Source organism: Dermacentor variabilis, chromosome 11, assembly GCF_050947875.1.
Source record: "Dermacentor variabilis isolate Ectoservices chromosome 11, ASM5094787v1, whole genome shotgun sequence".
Classification (NCBI taxonomy): Eukaryota; Metazoa; Arthropoda; class Arachnida; order Ixodida; family Ixodidae; genus Dermacentor; species Dermacentor variabilis.
Window position 1 is genome coordinate 85772755 of NC_134578.1, and position 24041 is coordinate 85796795.

The 24041-nt window shown below is 44.0% G+C and overlaps 1 protein-coding gene across 3 annotated transcripts in view; it reads right to left on the bottom strand.

Moving 5' to 3' along the window:
• The window catches only part of LOC142563795 (uncharacterized), a 59243-nt gene that overhangs the window by 12329 nt on the left and 22873 nt on the right, over nt 1-24041 (bottom strand). For all 3 annotated transcript variants that reach the window (XM_075674413.1, XM_075674411.1, XM_075674412.1), the window contains exons 4-9: nt 23545-23670; nt 19584-19680; nt 16631-16726; nt 13721-13798; nt 10993-11250; nt 4861-5072 (exon numbers count right to left, since the gene is read on the bottom strand). In XM_075674413.1, coding sequence (XP_075530528.1) covers nt 4861-5072; nt 10993-11250; nt 13721-13798; nt 16631-16726; nt 19584-19680; nt 23545-23670 — 867 coding nt within the window. The remainder of the gene's footprint in view (nt 1-4860; nt 5073-10992; nt 11251-13720; nt 13799-16630; nt 16727-19583; nt 19681-23544; nt 23671-24041) is intronic.

The following is a 24041-nucleotide window of genomic DNA, read 5'->3' on the forward strand; positions in this document are numbered from 1 at the left end:
AGTGGTCCCTACCTGTAGAAAAGTCTACAAGAACATACAAGCTAAATATTATTCCACTACATTGCAGCTTCCTGAACGATCTTATAAAATAGGTCACTTGTTACCTCCGACAACTTGCAAAACTGCCGCTTATTTTTTCGCCCTAAGCGGTATCAACAATGATGTACTAGTGGTTGCAACTGCCCACAAATGCCAGTCATTGGATGATTTTTCGTGAACACTAATTACTCATTAGTTTGGAACGAAAGCTCACACATGCATGAACAACCTTCTGAAACTAGGAAACAGACATGGAAACAGGCAAGCACCAAACTAAGACATAGGCAAGTTAGCATGTCCTAGCCATCCTGCCGCCCCTTCCCTCTGTCGCTCTTGGGCATCTTGCCAACATTGAAAGGTTGCCATTATTGCACTGCGGAAAGAATAAAAAGAAAAGCTAGTGGTAGGTAGGGCACTGCTATCAGCAATGCCCTAGCCAAGAGGAATCAATGAGTTGAGGGGGGGAATGGGGCAAGTAAACATTGTGCTGGTTGTAGCTTCGTTCATATTAGGTCCTTTCCAAAAACTTCTTCGGGAATACATTCTCAAAGGGCATCATCACATTCATTCTAGCGTGTTGCTCATGTTTTGCGAAAAAGCGTTCCAGGGCCCCTTTTGGCTAAGATTGATTGATTGCTCAGTTGGAATTGTGAGAAGCATTTCTTGTTGTGAATGCAGAAGATGGAAGGCAGCCCCAATCACGAAGATGTTCACCAAACAAATGAATCAGAGGAGGCTACAGTCTTACAAGGAATAGGGTGTACTTTATATCTTGGAGCCACGCATATTTACACATACAGCAGGACAATGCGCAAGGCATTGTGCACTTTCGTAATCTCAAATTTTCATAGGACAGACATAGTCAAGTAAGTTCCTGCCATGCTGTGAGTAGCCCTTGTCCTAGTTCTGATTAAACACTGTACTTGCAGGCAACCTTTCCTAGCTGTCAAAGCAAAGTTATGGAATACCTATGTGGAACTAACGCTATAATAGGTACGTAACTTCATTTGCGTTTTTCAAGAAGGCAATAGAATTGTTTTGTTTGATCTATCACAAAACCTGAAAAGGGATGCAATATTTGTAAGTCACTGTGGACATAGTTTTTTTTTTTTTTTTAAAGTTTGCTCTTTCCAGTTTTCACACAAGTGCAATTACTGCACATTTTACGTCTCTCTCACAAGCAATATGATGCATGAGTCTTCTAGCAGCTGTTTATCTTGCTAGTCTCTGAGGCGAGTTGAGCAGCAAGCCAGAAACTGTTAGTCACGCTTTAGTCAGCTGGTCAGCTAGCCTCGAAGACTAGCGTCAACCATCAGCAACAAATGGCTGTCGGAAGAGACAAAGTAAACAATGTGCAACATTTACGCCTAACTGTGGCCACCTCCGTAAGGGTAAACAACTAGTGTGGTGGTAAACTCGCCTAGACTACTTCACATGATAACGGAAGTGGAGAAGCTCCACTCCTAAAGCTTCATCTTCATAGACACACACACAAAAAAACAAACAAGGAAAACATTATGTCACTTGGTGGCCATGGCATTTGGATGCTACAGGCAAGGTCATGGTTTCAATTTCCCAGATGCCATGGTCACATTCTTATTGGGACAGACTGCACAAATGCTCTTAGAGACCCAACACAGTCAAAATCAACCTGCCTCCCCTCTTTATCTACAATGACTCTGGCAGCAAGATTATGGATTTTCAAAGTAGAATTCAATTTTAAGTGAACTTCATTCAGTTTCAAATTCTACAATCTGATATTAATTTCCAGTATTTACCCAATTCTAATGCGCACCTTTTCTACAAAAAGAAAGTGAAAAATTATGGGGTTTTACGTGTCAAAAGCATGATCTGATTATTAGGCATGCCGTAGTGCAGGACTCCGAAATAATCTAGACCACCTAGTGCTCTTTAACATGCACCTAAATCTAGGTACACGGGTGTTTTCACATTTTGCTCCCATTAAAATGCAGCCGCCGTTGCCGGGATTCGATCTCTTATACAAGAAAATGGGTCTAATAACAGGTGTCCAAATTCACGCCCCAGCCACGGCTCTCTCTGCATAACGAAAACAGATTTTGAAGGCTATGCTTTTGCTGACTGCATGCAACGGAAATGATGGTGAGAGCCAGAAAGACTCCAAAAACACCAAGCTTTCAAGATTACCTATTGCCTGTGCTGTTGCAATTCCATACAAAACCGAAACCGCATTGCTTTTGCTGACTGCCATTAAAGAGGACCTGAAAGATGTTGTTGAACATAGCAAAAAAACTTTTCCGATCTGTTAACAAGGCTCCTGTGAACATGCGAGCCAAATGTTATTGAAGTGCCTGCAGCTGGGAATTAACAATTTTGTTTCAAAAGCAGTGAACTTGCTCTCGCATCTGCAATGTTGTCATCGAAAGCAGTTGGCCCACCAATGCTGTTGGCTGATTTCATGATTGCGAGAACGTTCTGAGTAATACACAAGTACTAATCTCGAGTTAAATGAATGAATAATATATATGTCTGCGACCTCAAAAAGACCGAAAAATAATTTCACCTTAGCACTTCGCGTAGCTGCGTCTACTGCTCGTCGCCTTGAATTCAAGATGGCAGCGTTGTGCTGTGTAGTCTACCACCACCCCCGCTGGGTGCCGCAACAAGCCCCTACCGCCACTACGACTCTCAACTTTTGGCCAGGGCTTTTCCTTCTTGGCTTCTCTGTTGTGTTGCTTCCAGAGTGTTAGTGGAGATGACAAGAGAGAGGAAGCTGCGTATCGGTGCAATAACTCGACTGACAGAGAATTAGAAAAACTTTTGCAACATAAAATTAGTGGGACGACAAACTTTAATAGGGAGGCCATTCAATCATTAGCTAGAAAAGTGTTTCAGGGCCGTTTAAAGGGACACTAAAGGTTACTATTAAGTCAACGTGGACTGTTGAAATACCATCCCAGAAACCTCGAAACTCTTGTTTCATGCCAAGGAGAGACTTACTTTAAGAGAAAATGCGTTCTGAAGCGTCCATGTACCTCTAGCGCAGTTCAAATCGCCCGCCCTCCGATCGAGGAGTACTGACATCATGGTCTCTTAGTGACGTTGCGCCATCGGTGAGTAGAACAGCGTCCGCAGATGGTGCTACGGCTTTTCTGCGCAAAACGCAAACGCACAGCCAGAAACAGAGCCAAGACAGAGCCGACAGGAGAGCGAAAGCGGGAGTATGGTGGCTAGCAGGAGAAACGCGCGACCATAAGCTGGTACTTCATTCTATGACGCAAACTTCGACGCTCGTCGCAATGGACCCTGACAACGACAGTATGGCTCGTGATGGTGGGCTTAACTCCAGCGATTTGAGCACTGATGAGCGCGACCTGCTGCTGAGGGCTCGCGCTGCCGGCGTCGTTGCGTACTACGACGGCGGCCTCGACACCGGCTCTCCGGAGCGGGAAAGCAACGAGGGCTTCCCACGACATCACATGGACGTGGCATTCTCGCTGCTTCTTCCAAATGAAAGTTTCGCGAGCCAGCAGAACCCTCACAGCATGACGCAATAACGAAACTACTGAAACTCCAAAGTGTGCCCGGTGCAGAGTCGAGCGAAAACGAAACCTTTCGACCACCCATATTACTGAAGGGTAACGTCAAAATGTTATTTTTTCTTAGAATCGAATAGACGTAGACAAGTAGCATTTTTTTCCGTCTTATAATCGAATGAAATGATATTTTTAATACGAGTAGTTGAGTATTAGTAACACAAATTATGAGGAGTGCTTTCGTCATCGGGCTAGTACCGGAATCGTGTCGTGCATTTACCTCAATTTCTCGGTTACTAAAGCTCTGTTCGCGATTATATTGACGCCTTAGACGTTCTAGAACATTGCTCTACCACTATAACTTGAGTTTCTGGTAACCTTTAGTGTCCCTTTAAGAGTCAGTGTCGTCCTCACTGTCATCGCAAGATGGCAACAGAACATGTTCTCACAATTTGGCAATGATGGCATGCCGCTTTCATTACGAAGATCATTTAGGAAAATGGCTTTACTCGCTAAGCTAGCACTGACAGAGTCATGTTGTGTGTTTTTGGAGTTCTTGATACTTGCATGAGTGGCAGTGTTAAACTGTAGGCATCATGTAAGACGTGAGCCACCATCCCTTCTGCGAATATTGTGGACTTTCTCAAGAAATGCAAACATGGTGAACAGCACCAACAAAAATAAGTGGCCAATAAAGCATGCTAAAGTGACACCTGGCAGTGACGACAAAGAACATCTTAGCCGAGAATTTAATGAAAATTATAGTTTGGTGTTTCACGCGCCATAACCACAACTTGATTATGAGCCACACCATAGTAGAGTACCCCTAATTAAATTTGACCATTTAGGGTTCTTTAACGTGCACCTAAATCTAAATAATTTCGCCTGCATCGAAATGTGGGCACCACGGCTGGAATCCAATCAGCAAACTCGAGCTTAGTACTGCAATTTTATAGCCACCAAGCTAGCCTGGAAAGTACAGAGAATATTTTTACCTTTTCTGAAGGTAAAATGTGCATGTTTATATCCTTCTGCATGTGAAAATCGGGCGCATGCTAGTTTTTGTTATAAAATCAGTGCACATTAGATTGGAGCACGCATTATTTTCCAACACTAAACCTACAAAACCTACAAAATCTGGTTGTGCATAGAACGTCAGAATTGGGTAAATATGTTAAACAGCCCAGAAATATTGCCCCCAGGTATGGTCACAGTAGACATAAGTTTGTGGGACGAGAAAACTAAACAGACAAGTCTGTCAAGGGCTCCTCACATACTCAGCCATTCTAAGCGGGCGGCAGCTTACCTGGGAAAGGGGTTGGCCGCGTTGACTGCCTCGATGGTGATGCTGTTCTCCTCGATAGCGCGAAGCACTTGCGCAGCCAGCTGGCAGTTGGGAAAGTGCAGGCAGGGCAGCACATCCTCCCGGTACAGTCGCGACACAAACATGTCCTGCCGGTCCGACACAGTTGGCTTCTCCTGCCACCGGAGGAACTCCCGATGGCACACCGGGTCCACCTGCATTCATCCAAGGGTTCACTGCGTGTTGGCCCAGTGGCTAGCATTGCAGTGTTTTTGCAAGACATTTTCGAGTCAGCTGACCTTCTAAATGCAAATCACTCGTTGCCTCAACCCAGGCACACTGGGGTAAGCAGGCTCCTGTCTCTCATCGTTTCAGCCTTGTTAAACGAAAACAAAAGAAGTGTGATAATGAGACCGAACCTCGGCCTTTGAACAAAACAGCACGACTCTCTTAACCATCAGGCTACAAATGCATGCATAGTTCTCTCAAGCCAACGTCGACTAGCTCTTTGAGACGAGTGGCACGTCAGTTGCACTGCATGACAGGTGCATATGAGAGCACGAGTGCGTGTGGAAATTTCCATTAAGCAAAAGACGCATAAATGAGATGTTTGAAATAATGGTCAACAGTATCACTGTCCTTCACGAAGATCACACTGCATAACAACTAGTTGCTTATAAATGCAACAATGTGCAAGTTTCTTGCATTCTTCCCGACTCCACCGCTTTTGGGGTCGGCCCGCATTCCCCAGCCATTTCCTTGCAGCACCTCATGCGGTGTGGATGCTGTGCGACATCATACCCTCTTTAGGATCAGCCTTAATGATAATGAAACAGGTAGTGCTATTTCTTTGCCAGAACAGGAAAAAAAAAATACTGTCGCTGTTGCGTTGCTGCTGTCATCATGCACACAATTTCTCACCTTACACAAGTACATTGGTTCATTTGATTGAAGCCTAAAGGATTCTAAATAGCCAGCTACTTGCAAAATAGTTAGCATAACATGGATTCCCCCACAACGCAGAGGATCTGCATAATTATTGAAATTGTTGTTGTTGCACTATCCGTGGCAGATTCAACACCTTAGGCTTTGATCTATCTTACTGTGACAGATGTGGCTTCTCTATCTCCTGCTAAAGCCTTAACTTTCTGTGAAATACTGCGAACCTGTACAACCTTCCCCAAGTGTACAAGATAATGAAATCAGAATGATACGACAGTAACGGCAGTTTTATGATAACACAACAATAGCAATGAAGCACGATGATGACATGAAGTTTACAACAATATGACAATGATAGCTTGATAGCAACGATAGCAAGATAATGACAATGATGAGAAAGCATGTTGATGATGGTGGACTGATCATAATAACAGTGATGATGGCATGAAGACTACAAAAAAAACAATGTCAATAACAAAAACAATGATAGCGTAATAGTGACAACAATGACAAGATTATGGCACCATGACAGTGACCATGACAACAGCAGCACCACGACAACGATTGCAAACCATGTGCTGCTGCAATAAAACGATGCATGGATCAAGACGTGACGACGAATGCTGCAGCATAACTAAATACACAAATGGAAACAACAACCCTGTTACAAGCTTTTAACTGCTACTGCAGTTTAAGAACAATAAGAAACATCCCAGAAAGGAATCACAGTGAACGTCAACATCAATGCAATTGGCAGTGAAACAATTTAGTGATACGTTGTACTGCCACCGCAGAGACATGTCATGAATGAGGCATGCATGAAGCCGAGTTCCTCTCACTTCCCTGTGGACACGCTGCGCCATCTAGAGGTACTACCACACTCCGTGCGTGGTGCGTGTCTGAATATAAACAGTAAACCCCCATTAACTTGGCGCTGTAAAAGCTGGGAAACATTTCGAGACAGGCTGAGTTTCGAGATGAGCAAAATCACAGAAACAGAACCCCACTGGCCACACTTGGACCAAATGTAGCCTTTCCAAAATGCTGGCCAGTAACGTGCTCAGTCACTTTCATGATTTCCGTGACTGATTTTGGCCACACGTCAGCATGGCAATGGGGTTATGGACACTGTGCAAAACAGCATGCTTGGCACAGAGTCTAGATGATAGATCCTAATAATACATTTGAAGCCAGTCATCTGAGCATAACCATCTTCAGACATTCAGAAAGCTGACGCTGTTACTTTCTGCATTATCGTGAGTTCCGGAAAATTTCACTTCGAAACTGCAGTAAAGCGCAATTCCCCCATTTTTAGCAGATGCCCCGCAAGTGACGCAACGTTTACACCTCGCCGTCACCGAAGCATGAAACGAGCATCCTAATCAAGCTGAATTCTTGCTGAAACACTCTGAACTCGCATGGTGGCATCTTTTGAGCTTAGCATGTGCCTGCTCCAAAGCGCCTATCTATACCTCCAGGTCACGATTAATAGGCTGTGAGCATGTTGATGCGCCCTAAATGAGAGGGAAAAAGAAGGCTCCCAGCTCACTGCTGCTGCAAGAGTGGCGACGAGCAGCTGAGCAAGTGCGCAAACTGTGATAGACAGAATTAAGGGGGAAGGTAAGTGGCAAGCGCAGCCTGGCATCTGGCTTGGCTAGCGAGCTGCCGCTGGGTGAAAAAGCCGGTGCAAGTGATGCTGCCGACACTGTCTCATTGCCTTTTTCTTGATATTTTATAATTCAACCTTTCGAGATGTCCCGAGTTTGGCACAAGGACTTTTCAAGATGAGAGGTGAAAAACGCGTGGGCTGATACTACGGCCGAAAAAAAGTTTCAACTTGACAGGTACTTCGAGATATCGGAGTTAGAGCTAACAAGAGTTTACTGTATCGAGACAAGATTGCCTGAATACATGTGATGTGTGTTCAATTCCTCCCAGCACCGGAGAAATCTTGAAAGATTCTTTTTAAGGGTGTGCCAATATCAAACTTTTCAAATATGAATGTAATATGAATACTTCACGTCGAATGTAATATCAAATAATGACGTGCACATGCATGTAATAGGAAGTTGGTTTATTTTAATAACTTCAAACACTATAATTGCATTGTCATTGGCAAAATATTTAGCTAATAAGCTGTTATACTATTGTGTATTTGTACTATTGTGTATTTGGCTCAAGTTAGCTTTAGAAAATTGAACAATTTCTACTAGTTGTCTATGCTCGCCAACTTGTGCCTTATTATACCACATCAATTTCCCGTAAACTCAGACGCATTTGACCCTCCATCACTCATTGCACTTGCTGTGAAGCAATAAGCTCAGGATTGGAGGTTGAACTTACAGAAAAGTGCACCCTCGCTGTTCGCAAAATCGTGCCCCTTGCTACTGAGTCTGGCTTTCCTGCATAACTTAGCTGTCCACTGGCTAAGCATGTTTTACAGGTGAAATTTCGCCAGCAGTATGACATTATTGCAAAATTCAGCACAATATCGGACACACGTACTTAGATTAGTAAGGGATAAACGCTAAGAACCTTGTTTTCCCCCACACAGCCAGCAATAAGTTCGATCCGTTTCGTATATTTGACTGGGTAGTAATACCGTAAAATTTCCACATGCCTAGTTTTCAAATCGAATATGTTTAAAAATATTATATTCGATAATGTTTGTAATTTTCGATTATTCACACAACCCTAAATTTTTTTGTAATTGAAGCACGGCACATACCGAGTGTCACATGCCCAGCGATCCAAGTTGGTTTGATAGCTGGTTTCAAGACGGGTTTCCTCAGCACAGCAGCCTGGAATTTTACCCATTAAAATACGGACTATGCAGTGACCTAAGTTGGTGGGAAAGAGCTTCGAGAAAGATAGACAGACACCGGAAAGCATGCGAGGTAGCCAAAGAATGCTAATTGCACTAAAGAAAAAATCTGGCAGAACCCACCTCATGATCAATCTTGACGTCATTAAGATTGGTATTGAAGCAATGTATTGATACACTGTATTATGACCACCATATGTATGGGGTGTGTATGCAACCGGGACGCTCTCTCGCAATTCCTTCAGGACGTGCTGGACTATCTAGCGCCGCTGCAGCATGGCACTTGCATGAATATACGTTCAAATATGGTCTGAATATTTATGAACCAGATTCAACTCCACTCACTAATGGGGCAACTTTTATTGTTTTTTGTTGTTGAAAAGCAACACAAATGCAATGGCACATACACGTGACTCAAGTTAGCATGAAACAGGTTCACTGATGAGCAGCACATAACTTACAGCACATATCTAATGCCACATACCCAGTGAACCAAGTTGGTGTTATAGAGGTTCATTAACAGCCAGCACATATCTATAGTTTCACATAACCAGTGATCCAAGTTGGGATGAATGAAGTTCATCAGAGAGTGGCACATAAGTAGTGGTTTATACCCAGTAACACAAGTTGCAGTAAAACGAGTTAAACAATGAACGTCACATATGAAATGTCACATTGGCATCAAACTTGGTTCCATTATCACAGCAGCACAATGCTTCGACGACTAGACCATGGACTACCCAGTGACCAAAGTTGGCAGGAGAACAGTCACAGTTAAGCCTTGTTACTACGAACATCACATTAACAAACTTTTCAGATTGAGAAACTTTACAGAAATCCCCTGCTGATTGCTTATAGTTTAAACATAAAAGTATTTCAATACTGCAAACATCAGAATACCTAACTTTTCAGAATAACGATCATTATTCAGCTTCCGTGTCATATTAACAATGCCCCAGTACTATGAACTAATATTGCGAAATCTGGGGATTCATAGATTTCCGCGCATCCTTTGCAGCAGCCGGAACACTAGGCTAGCAGACAGCAAGGTGCAGAAAGCGGATGCCACGGCACATCGGTTAGGAAAACCCGAGACGGTACCGGAGAAAAAGAATGCTTGGAGGGGACTTTTTTTTTCTTTTTCTTTTACGGAGGCGACAATGCATTAGGTTTTGCAAGTGCATGGTCCGCCCAGACAAGTGTCCCCTAGTTCACCTTTCCCTTTCTGTGCACGCCTCTTCTTTCTTTCAAACTTCTCTCTGCGGCCGCACCAGCTATGCCCGTGGAGAAATGTAACCTCCGTGCTTGTGGGGATGCCACACGGTCTAGCTTGCCAGATGGTGTCGTTTACACGCGCTTGCACTATGGAATAGTTCAGGTGGCCACCTCAAGCGAGACAGCTGCAGTGTCCACGGCAAAAGATGTGAAAAACAAACACAAAGAAACGCTAAGCTTTACAGGCAACACGGAACTTCTTTGTTATTGGTTTTCTCGGGTTCAATGCCTATTTGGCGCGCGCCGCTCTTTTGTGTATGTGGTGGTGCATTATGGCAGAATCTATGGAAAGTAGTAACAGCACACGCCGAGAGCCAACAGCGACATTTTCGTGGATAGCTCCTACGGTGACAACTGATAAACTCATAGGTTGATGGGTGAAATGGTTAATTTTGGGAGTTTCACTACAGCAATCTTTCAGAATCACAAACAATTTGTTGCGGTCGCGTGAAGTTCGTTATATAGAGATTTCACTGTATAGACATACAGAAAGAGACAGACAGCTCCTGGAAAGTTCATGAAATAATCTAATAATGCCGATCGCATTAAAAACAATTGGCTGAAGGCTTAGCTTGGTTAAGCCTGGAAGATTGCGAAAGCAATACCCTTGGCTGCGCCTTGGTTCGGCTGATGGTGTGGACATGGTTGCCCTTTGTTAAACTTATGGCTATACATCATCCGACATAGCGCAAGGCAGTGCGCCGACCACTGCGAGGAGCTGAGCTGTAGCCCCATTTATCCTGCTAGCGTGACGTCACACCAGTGAGTGCCCTCTCTCGGTAGCGCCGCAGCAGCGGCGCGCAAGGCTTCGCCTCCACCATCGATGCCGCGAGCTGGGGCCCTGTCTCTCGGTCTGGCGTGACGTCACACCAGCGAGCGCCCTCTCTCGGTAGCGCCGCAGCAGCGGCGCGCAAGGCTTCGCCTCCACCATCGATGCTGCGAGCTGGGGCGCCGTCTCTCGGTCTGGCGTGATGTCACACGGTCACATGACGCACAGCTGTGTAAGGAGGCGCCACGACCACCGATGGGCCAAAAGTGCGAGCAGTATTTCGCAATAAAAAATAAACAACATGGTGGCAATTTGATGCAGTCACCTCTGAGAGGTCAGGGCTCGTTCCATCGCTGCCAGCCTGGCCCGACTGGGACTGGCCCTGCTGCTGCTGTTGCTGCTGCTGGGACACCTGCTGGCTGGGTGGGGAAGGTGGCCGACACGTGGCCAGCTCGTAGTTGGAGGGTGACCGCCGGTGCCGGTGCCGACTGAGCTGTGGGTGAAGGTGCGTGTTGGGCCGGCTGGGTGTCGAAGTGAGAACGAGCGCCTTGAGGGCGCTCACTTCCGCTTGCAACACTTCCACCTGCAGTCGTCAGACAAGCCATCAATCACTCGGCACTTCCTGGGTCATCATTTTGACTATTGTACAAAAAGGGATCACGCATTCTCTGAACACTCGGGAAATACGCTTGACAGTTTGTTGGTAAGAGTAGAGATTAACTGCTTCAGTTTCAGAGTTACTGAGGAAAGCAAGGTTTTCGCACGCCTTCAAATTATTCTAAAGGTGGGAAGAAGCTACAATGCAGACCTACCAATGAGATAATGGCTCATGCATAGTAAGACAAAAGCTTGGGCAAGTTGGTTTTGCATCTTCAGGCATAAGGTGAGAATGGACGACTGAATGGAGATAGTGCCATACTGACTTCGTGTCATCGTACGTTCACACCTTGTGTCTGAAGAATTGCAGGTAGTATGGCCACAATCAGGTTTGAACAAGCACGAAGAAAATGCTGCAATCATTTTTGTTTGACCTTTCTAACCTGTCAACATGCACTGCCAAGTGTAATGCGATACACTTCCCGAGACAGAGGTGCAACGTCGCTGTAGTTATGACACGAAAAGAGAGCCTTCAATGCAGCGACTTTTTGCTACGATCTGCAAAAATGTAGATTTTATTCTAACGAAATAGGGGCATCATTTGTCACTGTTATGGCAAAAAAGTGCATGCCTTGTTCCACCCTGACAATAAAAGATGCCACCACTTTGTCTGTGACAAAACCAGCTTTTTATTTTTGCTTCAGCCACAGACAAAGCATTTCTTTACTTTTTCTAAGCAAAACAGGCAAGAACATACTCAAATGTGGGATTAAACAGCATCCACTGTGAAATGCTATCACAGTGCAAAATTTGAGGCATGGACAAGCAGGCTGGAATAGTGACGCACATTCAGCTTCTTTAATTACGCAACGTTTGGCATATGAAAGTAAAGACAAGAAACAAGAAGAAATAGTGGCAATCTTAAAACCAAAACAGGAAGGAAAGAACTATGAAGGAACATCCCGAAATAAAATTGAAGCCAGATGAAGTTCGCCCAGCATGTAATCATAACGCATCAAATTTTAACCCATTGAGGGTCAGTGACGTAAATATATGGAGCCGCGAATAAGCCCAAAATGGTCGATGCCGTATATTTAATGCGCCTTCTGTACATTTAAAAGTGTGCCTATTTCCTAGCTTTCTTTTCTGGCATGCGCTGCCACTATGTGGGAATACAAGGAATTTTTTCTCACGCCTCTCTCTCTCTAGTTTTTCGTTGCATGGTTTGTTTTAGAGCTAGTTTGCTCCGGCATGTCTATAGACTACCACTCACGCGTTGCCGCACGTGCGGGCGGGCAGTGGTTTCGGTTCTATTCCACGGGCGGTTTCGGCTTCTTGCACTCGCAAAACTGATAGCTATCTCGTTACTAATCGCTCAAAGGACGACCGCCTGTTTCTCGCTCGCTTAGTGCTCACAGGGGTGCGCATAGAAAGGATGCCGCCGTGCATGCATTATCTTTTCTTTCTTTTCTTTTTTGGAGACGCGCGAAAACTAATTGCCTCTGGTTGGCGATAAGATGAAGATTAGCAGAAGTTTGTCACACGTTTGCTTTTTTGACGGGTACACAACCACACCTATGCAGTTAGATTACGCTATGGACGTAAATAGTAGCGTAACAGCAGGAACATTTGAGAGTTGCGAAATAGAAATAATCTCGTGTGTGCATTTTCTAAGCCTTGAACTATGTGTATAACAATGCATCAAATTTTTTATTCTTATAACTTTATTTCCTTTTTTTGATTGTTGTTATTCACGAATAAACAGTACATATATGCCAACACAAAATATTTTTTTCTCACTTTACGGTCACACTAGAAAAATTACGGTGATCTTTTTTCGAAATAGGTCCCCCAGAAAAAAATATCAGCCCTGGGTGGTCGCATATGGCGAAAAATATCGACCCTCAAAGGGTTAATGGCTTCCACCGCAATGCCAAGCGCATGCTCTTCCAACAGCAGCAAAAGCAACGTGCTGCTGCAGCACTCGCACTTTGCAACAAAGACGATAAATATTGCATGTTGCAATAAATTAATGAAGCTGCACAAGCATGTTGGAGGAAAATGTGCACGAAGTCATTGGCAAAGCACCCCCCATACAAATGAGCACCAATTGAAGCCTACCGGGAACCAAGTACTACACTGCGCCGAGTCTGCAAATTGCCAGGTCAAGTGTTGGGCTGACTTTTTAGAGAGAAAAAAAAAAGCGAAAAGGATGGCACCACGGAGAGCTGGCTTACCAAGTCTGGTTGCATGACATAATGCTCCCACCCAGTTTCTTTTCTTCTCCCATGCTTAACAACGCCGCCATTCAAATATGGTACGCTCAGTTGTACCTCACATGGATGAGCACATTGTATTGACATATTCCCAAACTTAAGAACGACTACTACAACATGAGAGTGGAAAGGATGCCATGAAGTTCGACTGCAAAAGCAGTGGCAGCCATCTGCACACACCTTCAGAGTAGCTTCCTGGAGCCGTTTCTCAGCTCCTGCCTGCTTCATGTTGGCCTCCCGCACCATGTTGTTTGCTTCCTGGAGAACAGCAACAACAGTACATTCACTTTTATTTAACGGCTACAAAAAAATGTTTGCACTTTGCTTTTCCTCGCAGTAAAGCATACTTAGCTTACGTTCAACTTCATCTTAGTGCATCCAAATTTTTACTCTACATTTGTAGGTTGACCAATGTGGCGCCAAAATATTCTGTTATTCCGAACACCTTTTTATCAGAGAATACACCTCTTGTTTTGTTAAGCCTAATGCCAGTAACTGTGCATGCATGCCTCCACCTTGCGTTTTGTTATTCACAACTCAATCACGTAAGTCAGCAGAATAACCACTCCTTCGAATGCCTGTGTACACTGTTTCAATGGAATTTTACGTTCACCAAGTGCATTCAAGAGGTTTTGAACTTTACACAATGTGAGTCTTGTGTGTTCACTGACTTCATGCCTGCTAATGTGCCCTGACTTGTGCTCATTTGCTGAAACTGAAGATTGATTGAAAAACGTTGCATTTTACTTCATTTCTGAAGTAATGCTGCAGAAGCCAGAAATGAGGTAAGGTCTTCTGTCCCTCATTGTGACTTCAAAAAGACAAGGCACATTTTTTAGACTTGTTACTTTCGAAATTAACTTTCTCCACATCCCTATTTCACTTCCTTATCTAATCCTCAAGCTTGTAGGCATTCTTTCACAATTTACACTATCTTAAGTCAACATATTTATGAATAGAACTTGTAGAGTCCCGCTCACGATGGGACTAGGCACTTTCACATCTGTGCTGATAAGGATGGCACTGGCTCCACAGGGCATGCATGTACATAAAAGTGAGCGGGGGCTAGCAAAGCCTGCAAGAATGATGCCATCAAGGCCGAGCTTTTAAACGTTTTGCATTTATATACCACCAGTTGCAATATAGTACAGTCGACTTCCGTTAATTCGATCCTGATGGAACTGACGAAACTGGTCAGACTATCCGGCAGGTAGAATTACACAAATGCAGAAAAAATGCCAAAACACATGGTTAATTCACTTGACAGTATTGTTTTTAAACTTCGCCGCAATACAGACATGTTATGCAGTGAAACATACAATACGGGGAAGGTGCCACTGTTGCGGGACATAGCACGTGTTACTAAATTTACACTCGCACATGCGCCGTCCCCAGTCACAGTACGAGCACCAAGACGCCCAATAAGTTTACTTGCAGGCCTTCAGGGTTTCAAGCGTTGGTTTCATTGGCTTTAAGCGTCCCCTTCAGTTTTTTTCAACCTTTCCTTTCGCTAGCTTTCTCGCAACACAGATGGTTTTTCTTTACTTTTCGGTTCACAGTGCGTGCGCTGCCGTATAACTAGGTAGTGCGTTAAACGTCTTAGCGCGCGTTAAACGACGTTAAAGGTCCTATATGAGAGACACGCATGGTGGGCGAAACGAGGGCTCAAATCGCACAGCTACGTCAGAAACAGCTTTGAATGGCTGCCAGTATGTTTATTAGGCGCCAAGGTGCTCGCACTGCGACTGGAGATGGTGCGTGCACGCCTGTAAAATTAAGGAACACCTGCTTTGCCCCGTGATAGTGGCACCTTTGCAATCTTGGTATGCTTCACCGCAATATATTGTACATGTTTCAGCGCATAACATGACTGTATTGTGGCGAAGCTGACCAGTCAAGTTCAAATTATAGGGCAAAGGCCAATTTTGAGATCGAAATAACGGAAGTTTAGGCCCATAGAAATGTATGGGTGCTGGCCAAGACCTTGAGCCGTGATCGAACTGACTGTAAAGTCGGTTCAACCTGAGCCGAAATAACGGAAGTCTACTGTACGGTACTGCGTTACCTAATGCACTCCATCCATGCAGTGGTACATATAGCACTGTGCAATCTAAATAACATGGAGCTCTTCAATGTTCAGTGGAACACGAGCACACAGGTGTCCTCGCAGTGTGTCACCCAGAAAATGTGGCTGCAAAACCATATGTCAAATATGCGGCTGGCCGTTTACCAACTGCATGCCGCAGCTGCAGCTGCAAAGCAAATGAGGCATGCAGAACACAGCAAGGAACACAGTTTTACTGCAGTAGTGGTTTTTCCCGAAGGCTCCCGCAGACTTCCATTTCCCGCAAACTACATCACCTGACACGGCTCATCACAAGACAGCACAAATACGTACACTGAGTTGACATATGTATAGCCCTTTGCACTTCATGTGCAGATGTGCCAGTTGCTGGCTTGGTTATTAACTGAATTTTGCAACGAAATAGCAAACGCTACCTAAATATCCATGCCCTTCTAAGTGCATCATTCCTTAATATAAACAAATTCATTTCTTTGGCTCTTCCTGCCATTATAAAGTGGATAGCTTTATTTGGTTCCCTTGTCCATTTTTGTACTCAAACAGGCACATTCTTTGCCAAACATCAACTAACTCTATGAGATGCACATGCTGTTGTATGAGAGCTTTGTGGTGCCTGAAGGTATTGCTGCGGTCAGTGGTGGTGCCGTGTCGTGTTTCTCTACCACTAGATACCCTTATTGCCTTCCACTCCATGCTCTCGAAATGTACTCTTCTTCCAAGGGTAATACACATTTCAGTGCCACATACCTGCAAACCTATTTGTGAAAACTTTTACAGTTCTCATAGCACTCAGTGGCCACTGCTTCTAGGGAAACCTAGTTTCGTTCAGAAATCGAGCAGCGCCATATTTTTGCTTTTTACTCTCGAAAAGCTCAGACACATGACAGTTAGCCTGTGCCCTTTTTGCTAGTACTGTTGGTGCTCACTTGTAGAATGGCAACTTTTTTGCACGCAGACACGGTGAGACTGAATTGAGAGTACCACATACTGCCACTCTGGGCACTCACCTCAAATAGGCTAGCGGTGAGCTCCTCCAGCTCGGCGCCCACCTGGTCTCTGATCTGGCTCAGCCGAGCCACTTCCTCGTCGCGGAGGCGCAGCTCCTGTGTGGACACACACCACCATCGACATCGCACACACAGTCGTACAACACACCCTTAACTAATTACATATTTGCAAATTCCGACAGGACAGATGGACAAAAAAAAAAGATCTGCCCATTAGTTATCGGTCTGCTTTAATTTGGTACTAAATTTGGTCTGAAAATGCCAGGCTTGGAGTCAGCATTATTGTGACGTTATGACACGGAGTAAAATTTGCCGACATTGTGTAGCAATGAGGCAAGGTATGATGACAGTGCTCTCATGAAGAGAGTAAGCAGGAGTGCTCTGAACATGTCTTTTGGCTGTGCTTGCATGTCGCAACCACAGTGATCATAGAAATGAAATGAGCCAGCATGCCATGATGTCATGACACAGCATTCGCCCCCCTGGATACAGAAATCAAAAGTGCTTAGTAGAAACAAGTAAGAATAGTAAATTATTTAGAATGTTCCAATTTTTGCTGGCATTTCTTCTAGGATTTAGAAGGTATGAAGCTTCCTTTAATCTTTAAAAAAAAAGATGACATGTCAGAAATGTCACGCGAATATCTCTTTAAATTTTTATCCAACTTGCATCTCCTCCGCTAGTTCAAAGAGATTTAGTGCTTCAATATTTGCTTCAGTGATGCAGCTTGCAGCATCTGCCACAGTGCTGTATTTCTCGAAAGTGCGAGCACTGTAGTACGAACAAACAAGTGAACGAAATATTATGCTCTAGTGAGAAAGACAGTAAGGGGTTGTTTGAGAGGTGGCCCGTGTGATTGCGCATGAGTTAATTATAGTTCACGAAGGACTAGGTGAGCCAAGAAGACTATCTCTCTGCTGGATAGTGTCATTCATGAAGGCTGGGACGGTGCATTGCTTGTTTCTTGACCACATGTGTGATCTCGACAGTTTCCACAATCTCTCTCACATGGTCAAATTTTGCTACAGCAAAATTCAACGAATATGCAAAAATAGTTCAATGCAGCAGAATAAACTTGGCAAATGCACGAACAAGCTTTCATGAGGACTAAGTGCCAACAGACAAAGGACGAAGAAAGGACAAATACTGGTGAACACACACAAACTTGCCAAGGCTTCTGTTCTCTTGAACTAGCTTTACTTTAAAGGGACCCTGAAACGATTTTGATGATTTTGTACAAAGATACTGAGTCGTTAGGGTAGGTCCTCCTGATCATTAAGTGACACATTTAGGCACTCCATGTAAAGCACAGAATTTATTATAAGTTTTAAGATGTGCATCGCTACTGATTGCAGCAGCATCGCTCTCCTAAGTTTTCAGCCACCCCATCCCAATTCACGTGTTTGGCCCAACTGACGTAGGTTGGGCGAGCTATCCGATTGGTCAGCCAGGTCACATCATCGATAATTTTTCCACTTTATGGTGAACAAATGTTGTTCATAATAGTTGGAATGTTAGTTAATTTGTTTCTATAAAAAAGATTAACGGAAAGAGAATACACAATGACAATTCGGGTACCAGGATACCGGGCACAGTCGGTGCTGTGACAGATAGCTTAGAATGCATGTTTGCTTGGATAAATCTCATGGAGCATCGATGGCCAGGCGGCTAGCGGAGAGGTCAAAGAGGCTTTGCGCACTGGCTCTACGACAACCAGCAGTAGACGTCATTATGTCACATCGTGACAGAGAGCCAGTGTATGTCACATCGTGACAGAGAGCCAGTGAAGGTAGAGCTTAGCCTCGATCTGTTGGCAAACGAGTTGAGGAGAAAAAGCATGGCTAGAGAGGAGGGTAACTTGTAATCGTCTGCAGCTGTCCTAATATGAGACGCTTCGCTTAAATTGTGGCGCTAATGTTTTATGGTAGCTGTAGCCTACGCGTCTACAAAGCATGTCCAAACTGTTTCAGGGACCCTTTAAGATATCAGTCCTGACATTTTTTTCTCCGACAGTGGGGCTGTGAGAAGATTCTCATGCTCCACAAGTTACTTCTCGATGCCACTGCCATCGTACAAGCCGACAAGCCATAACTTTGTTGCTTTACAATTTGCAGAACCGTTTACAGGACTTCTAAAACAAAAATTTTGTGACACGCGTTTTGCTGTTGCTTTCTTGCCTTTTTAGGTTGCTGTTGGCTCTATAACTATCGCACAAAGCCTCAATTATTTGAGAGCACCAGACAAATAATCAATCACAGTGCCTTGTATATGACCCATTCAAAATGTATGCGACATGTAGTGCAGCTTTGGACATGAAAAGGGGGATTACTCCCATCCCCAAAAGTGGAGGTCCCGGTCACCTGGTATCACAAACAACTCAAGAGCATGCCAGCCAGCCTGGTGCGGCCATACGATTACCGCGTCGCTGAAAGCTGCCAAACTGGCCCTTCCAATTGAGCGCTTTGCTTGCTAACAGAGGGGGGAACCTGCTCTCTCTTCTTGTCCCGTGGAATGCTGAATGGACTCTGCAGCAAGGTCATAGCGCGTGTACGCGCTAATGGTGCCTGGTAGCAAAAGCCTACCACATCAGGTTTTGGTGACTGCGATAGTTTCTTTTTCTTTTCTTGTTAGAAGCCAAGCTGCACTTTTTAAACCGCTCTTGTTGCATTAAAAGGCAACATAACTATTTGTTGCATCCTCAAGGAATTGAGACACTATAGTAGCATTACAGTGTCAACAGCAATCGAATAAGGAAAACAGAACAAAATTTCTATACAGTACCTTTACACAGGCTTCAGTTAACTGTCGGCAAGCTCAAAGAGATGCAGATACTGTACTAAAGGTATAGTGCATAGATGTAGAGCGCATAGATGCTGGCTAAAATTTGCATCTTGGAAGTGTTGCTGGGAAGCAGTCAGCCTTGCAACAAAAAGCAAGAATGCCATTTGGATACCTGCTGCGCACGTGACAGCTCTGCCTGCAGGCGGGCGTAAGCGAGCTCCTTGACCTCGGAGACACTGCGTCCCCCACCGCTCCATCGGACACCAGAGCTGCGGGCAAAGGAGAGACGAGTCGTAAGATCTAGAGAAATAACTACGGGTGTGTAGATGCTAAAAGCTTTTGAACAAAGACGAATTTGGTCCTATTAGTTTGGTCAGCAAATCACTCACTCACTGTTCACAAATCATGTTATTCTTTTAATACTTCGCACTGCCAATTGCACATGGCGAAATATCAAACTGGAGCATTAAATGCAATAAACTTTTGTCCTGGTCATAATGAGCATAATATAGCAGCGGGAGCTGTTTCACTCAGAGAGCCAGACTTTTCTGGCTAAACTGCCATCATCCACACTCAAATTTCATTCAAACATGGCATTCAACAGCGAGTATTGTTTGGGGCCATATAGTGATGCAGTATGTGTGCTTTCTTCGAATTAAATTTAATATTCTTCTTTCATTGTTGGACACAACACGGCACCACCTGTCGTGACCATTCCAGCTGGAGAAAAAGTGCTTTTTTCCCCCTGCCATTACCACAGACGACATTCGTTTCCAGTTCAGTCTCGAAAATACATACAAATGCTAACAGGCCCCGCAAAACTGCCTTATAAAATTTCGTTCCCTCCTCTGAAGCAACAAGGTGTCCCAAGTTTGCAAACAAACCGGTTAAGTCCTTTGGATCTGGTCAAGTTTTCACAGACAAACATTTTCATCACATGAGTGACATCTCGCTCACAGCTATTACTTCAAATCTTGCTGTGTGTACTCCCCACCACAAAGTAAAACGACGTGCTGCACTACATGCTTTTTTCCTGTGCATTTGCATTAGTGCATAGACTTTGCACAGACTATCTGCTACACCAACAGTTTTCAACTTATCCAAGTCATGACATATTGTTCAATGCTTACAGGACTTTTTGTACAAGCCATTATGAGGAGGTGTCTGTACACAGCCACATCGCAAAAAATGTCAATGTTAGGGTTAGGGGCGCACATGAATTAGATTGATTGCTCTTATATGGAAGCTAAAATGCAACAAGTCATCAAAATAAAATATCACCAGTAGTTTTAAAGATAGACTGGGAGCATCATAAATTTGATGCTTCAAAACACTTTGTTCTAACAATTTCCGGCAATTTTCTATGAAGCATGTAGAGGGCATGTATGTGTGTATGTACATGTATGAATTGTTGCCCAATATTCTGTAAGGGGGCTGCGCGCCTCGTTAAGCTGCCTCGACTCGAGCAGCTTTTACTTGCAGCCTCCTCCATCAAGTAGATGGAAATAAAGTTATTATTATTATATATAAAAATTCTGCTGCATCAGACACTGAAACTCGAGTGTTCTTTCTCACTTCTGTGTAGCAGTTGCGCATTGCTGTCATCGTTTCCCCATGAACCAGAGTGGGAAAATCAACTTGGGACTCAAATTAATATCTTCTCTCAGAGCAGAAGGCGTGCACATTTAGCAGTCCATGCAGACGAGTATTCTAGAGCTAAGAACTGTCTCGCAGAATGAGGGAGAAGTTGACTGCTTCAACATGATGCGCAAAGCAACAGCTTACTAGTACTACTCACAACAGAGCAGCGATCCATGACATTTGTGGGCATGAAGAGACTAGATGTCAATCCCAACACTTGCAGGCCGCAAGAGCTCTGTGTGAGGCACACTGCCTCTCGAGTAGTCAAGTAGCCTTTATCTTTCTTCAGAAACACGAGGGTTTAAACACTGCCTGTATTGTCTGCGTTTCCAAGCGTATGAAATGTCTCGAATTTATTTTTTTTTGCTGTTCTCAAGAAAAAGCACAGCATGCTGGCACATTCTCAAGTGCAAGATATGGATGCTCCGTTGGCAGGGATCAGCTAAACGCCTCTCTCTCCTTTTTCTTGCAGGCCAATCTCCCTTCTGCCGACATCAGCCGAATGGGTCGCGATGTCACAGGTCAGCAGTCGCCTGCTGCATTGGCTTAGTGGCTATGGTGGTTCACTGCCTAGCATGACGAGGTCATGTGTTTGACTCCCAGCCATGACAGCCCCATTCTGATGGGTAGAATGCAAGAGCGCTTGTTAACTAAGATTTAGGCACTCATTTAGAGGCAATTATAGCATTTAGATGTAGGCACAAAATTTTATTACAAATATTAGAAGCTTTGTTTATTGAAAACTAGGATGTCAGTTACATCGTTCAATGCTATTATTTTACATGAAAAGGCATTCGCTTTTTTGATCCAGTGCACTCCTTATCCTACAATTTCTAGCATTTTGATGTTTCCTTTTTGTTCTTTTTTTTTTCTTTTTGCCCAGCAAGGAATTTCAAACATTTTCAATGTTTTTCTTGGACCTGTTGATGTCACCACAAGTGCGTTGCACGGTGACCGTCACCACACACCATCACCACGTGGGCACGAATCTCCTTGGACTTGTGTCCCTTGAAAATCAGAAAGCAGATCGGTGCCCGTGCTCCAACCGATTCTCATGATGCATTTTGTCTGTTTTGTTTTGATGCCCTAGAGGTGTTCCTTCTCTGGCACATATAATAAATACAATGTTTATATTCCACTAAAGCTAGAGAGACGTGCGCTAATTTTGATGCCTATCGTGTCCGCGTATTCCAAACTTATGCTACCAATGGTACGGACTTTACGAATGCCCCTCACAGTTCTAGGGTAGACAGAGTTATCAGGCTGGTCTTTCTGGATTTCCTGAGTCATGCAGAAGCCCTTGAATTCATACCCTGGCAAGTGAAATTTGAGGAACTTATCTTTTGTATATTTTCTCATTCTTTGTATGCAGTCATGCATGACTATTTATTGGTTAATTATAATTTTGCTAAACATTCCAAAACAACCACGAGAAAGGGTGCAGTGGAGCTGTTCGGATTACTTTTGACTATGTCAAGTTTTTTTGCAGATCACTGAAAGCTCGACATACAGTCACTTTTTGAATTTTTCTCTGCCATAACTGAGTCGCGGCGGATGGGGGTCATGCCTGCAACTTCCACGTTGAGCAGCGAAATGCAATAGCTGCCAAGCCACCACAGTGGGCAACTCTGAGGCAAGAAATTTGTTTGAGACCTTGTCTGCGGCGTTACCCAGTCCCACTGACAACACCAGAGGAATATTTTTCCTCAATGACCTCACAGAAGGATATTCTAGCACATCTTAAGTGTGGTCGATAAACTGCTCAATAATGGGTGACATAATACCCAATGTCTGAGCCGAGTACACCATCTCGGCACCACGCGCCGACTTTTAAGATTTCATCATAAAATGCCAGATTGTTTTTCTTTTTCAGCTTGCTTACAATTGTAAAAATGTGAACAATAATATCGCAAGTTTTAATAACGCATCCAATTGAGCGCAAAACTGGTCTTGAAAGGATGTAAATATGCTGTTCGTAACTGTTCCTTTCAGAATATTTGGTTTTCCAGATTTTCTCTAATATTTGGACTTACCAGTAGTGCCACCACCCGCTCCACAAAAAGCACCGGGCAACAGCAAATGAGATTTCAGCCCCCGTAACAAGAATGTCTTGTGCATAAATGTTTTGCACACATATTTTTTATGTACGTTGTGAACACTTCAGTTTGTGGCACAGATGATTCTAGCTACTAGTCTAATGCAGAGCACCTGTGCACAGCATCCCTATGGAACAAAGTCTGGCAAGCTTTTAATAAGCATTCAATCTCTTTAAAAAATGTTGTATTTTTCCATCAAATTTCAAACTTTTTTGGCTTAAACTGTCATATTCTTCAAATTTTAGAAGAGGCAGGTCTGCCACAGTGCACAGTACAGTACAGTACAGTACAGTGTAGTATAGTAGTACAGTACAGTCTGCCACGGTGTACAGGCTGCCTATGCACAAGCCAGTCAGCTGGGTGACCACTTGCAGTGTAGAGTAAAGGGCTTCTCACCCAAGGGTCTCTCCGGGCAAGGGACTGTCGGGCCCCTCAGTGGAGCCACTGCTGCTACCACTGCTGCTGCTCAGCACAATGGTGCGCCGGTCTAGACCATTGCACTCCGAGTGGCTAGACCGACCCCTGCGTGCACAAGACACAAGCAATGCCATTACTTATAGCTGAACCTTCAAAAAAAAAAAAAAAAAAAAGCTAAAGTCACTGGCCATATCCTGCAAGTGAAGTGATCAGAAGAGATCATTGCACAGAAAATCAAAATATATATATAAACATGTTCTCATACAGGGCAGCGCTTCCTGAGCATTAAGAAATAATGTCTACTCACCCTACAATGCTGTAGTGAACTGAACTAAAATATTCTTGTACACGCAGCAGGGAGCCTAAAATATCGCTCAGGATGTCACCTGCATGCACTTGCTTTTGACTTCACTGAAATTTATTATTTCTTTTAGCACAGAATGTGGGGGACAAAAAGCCAAAAAAAGTTTGTGCAG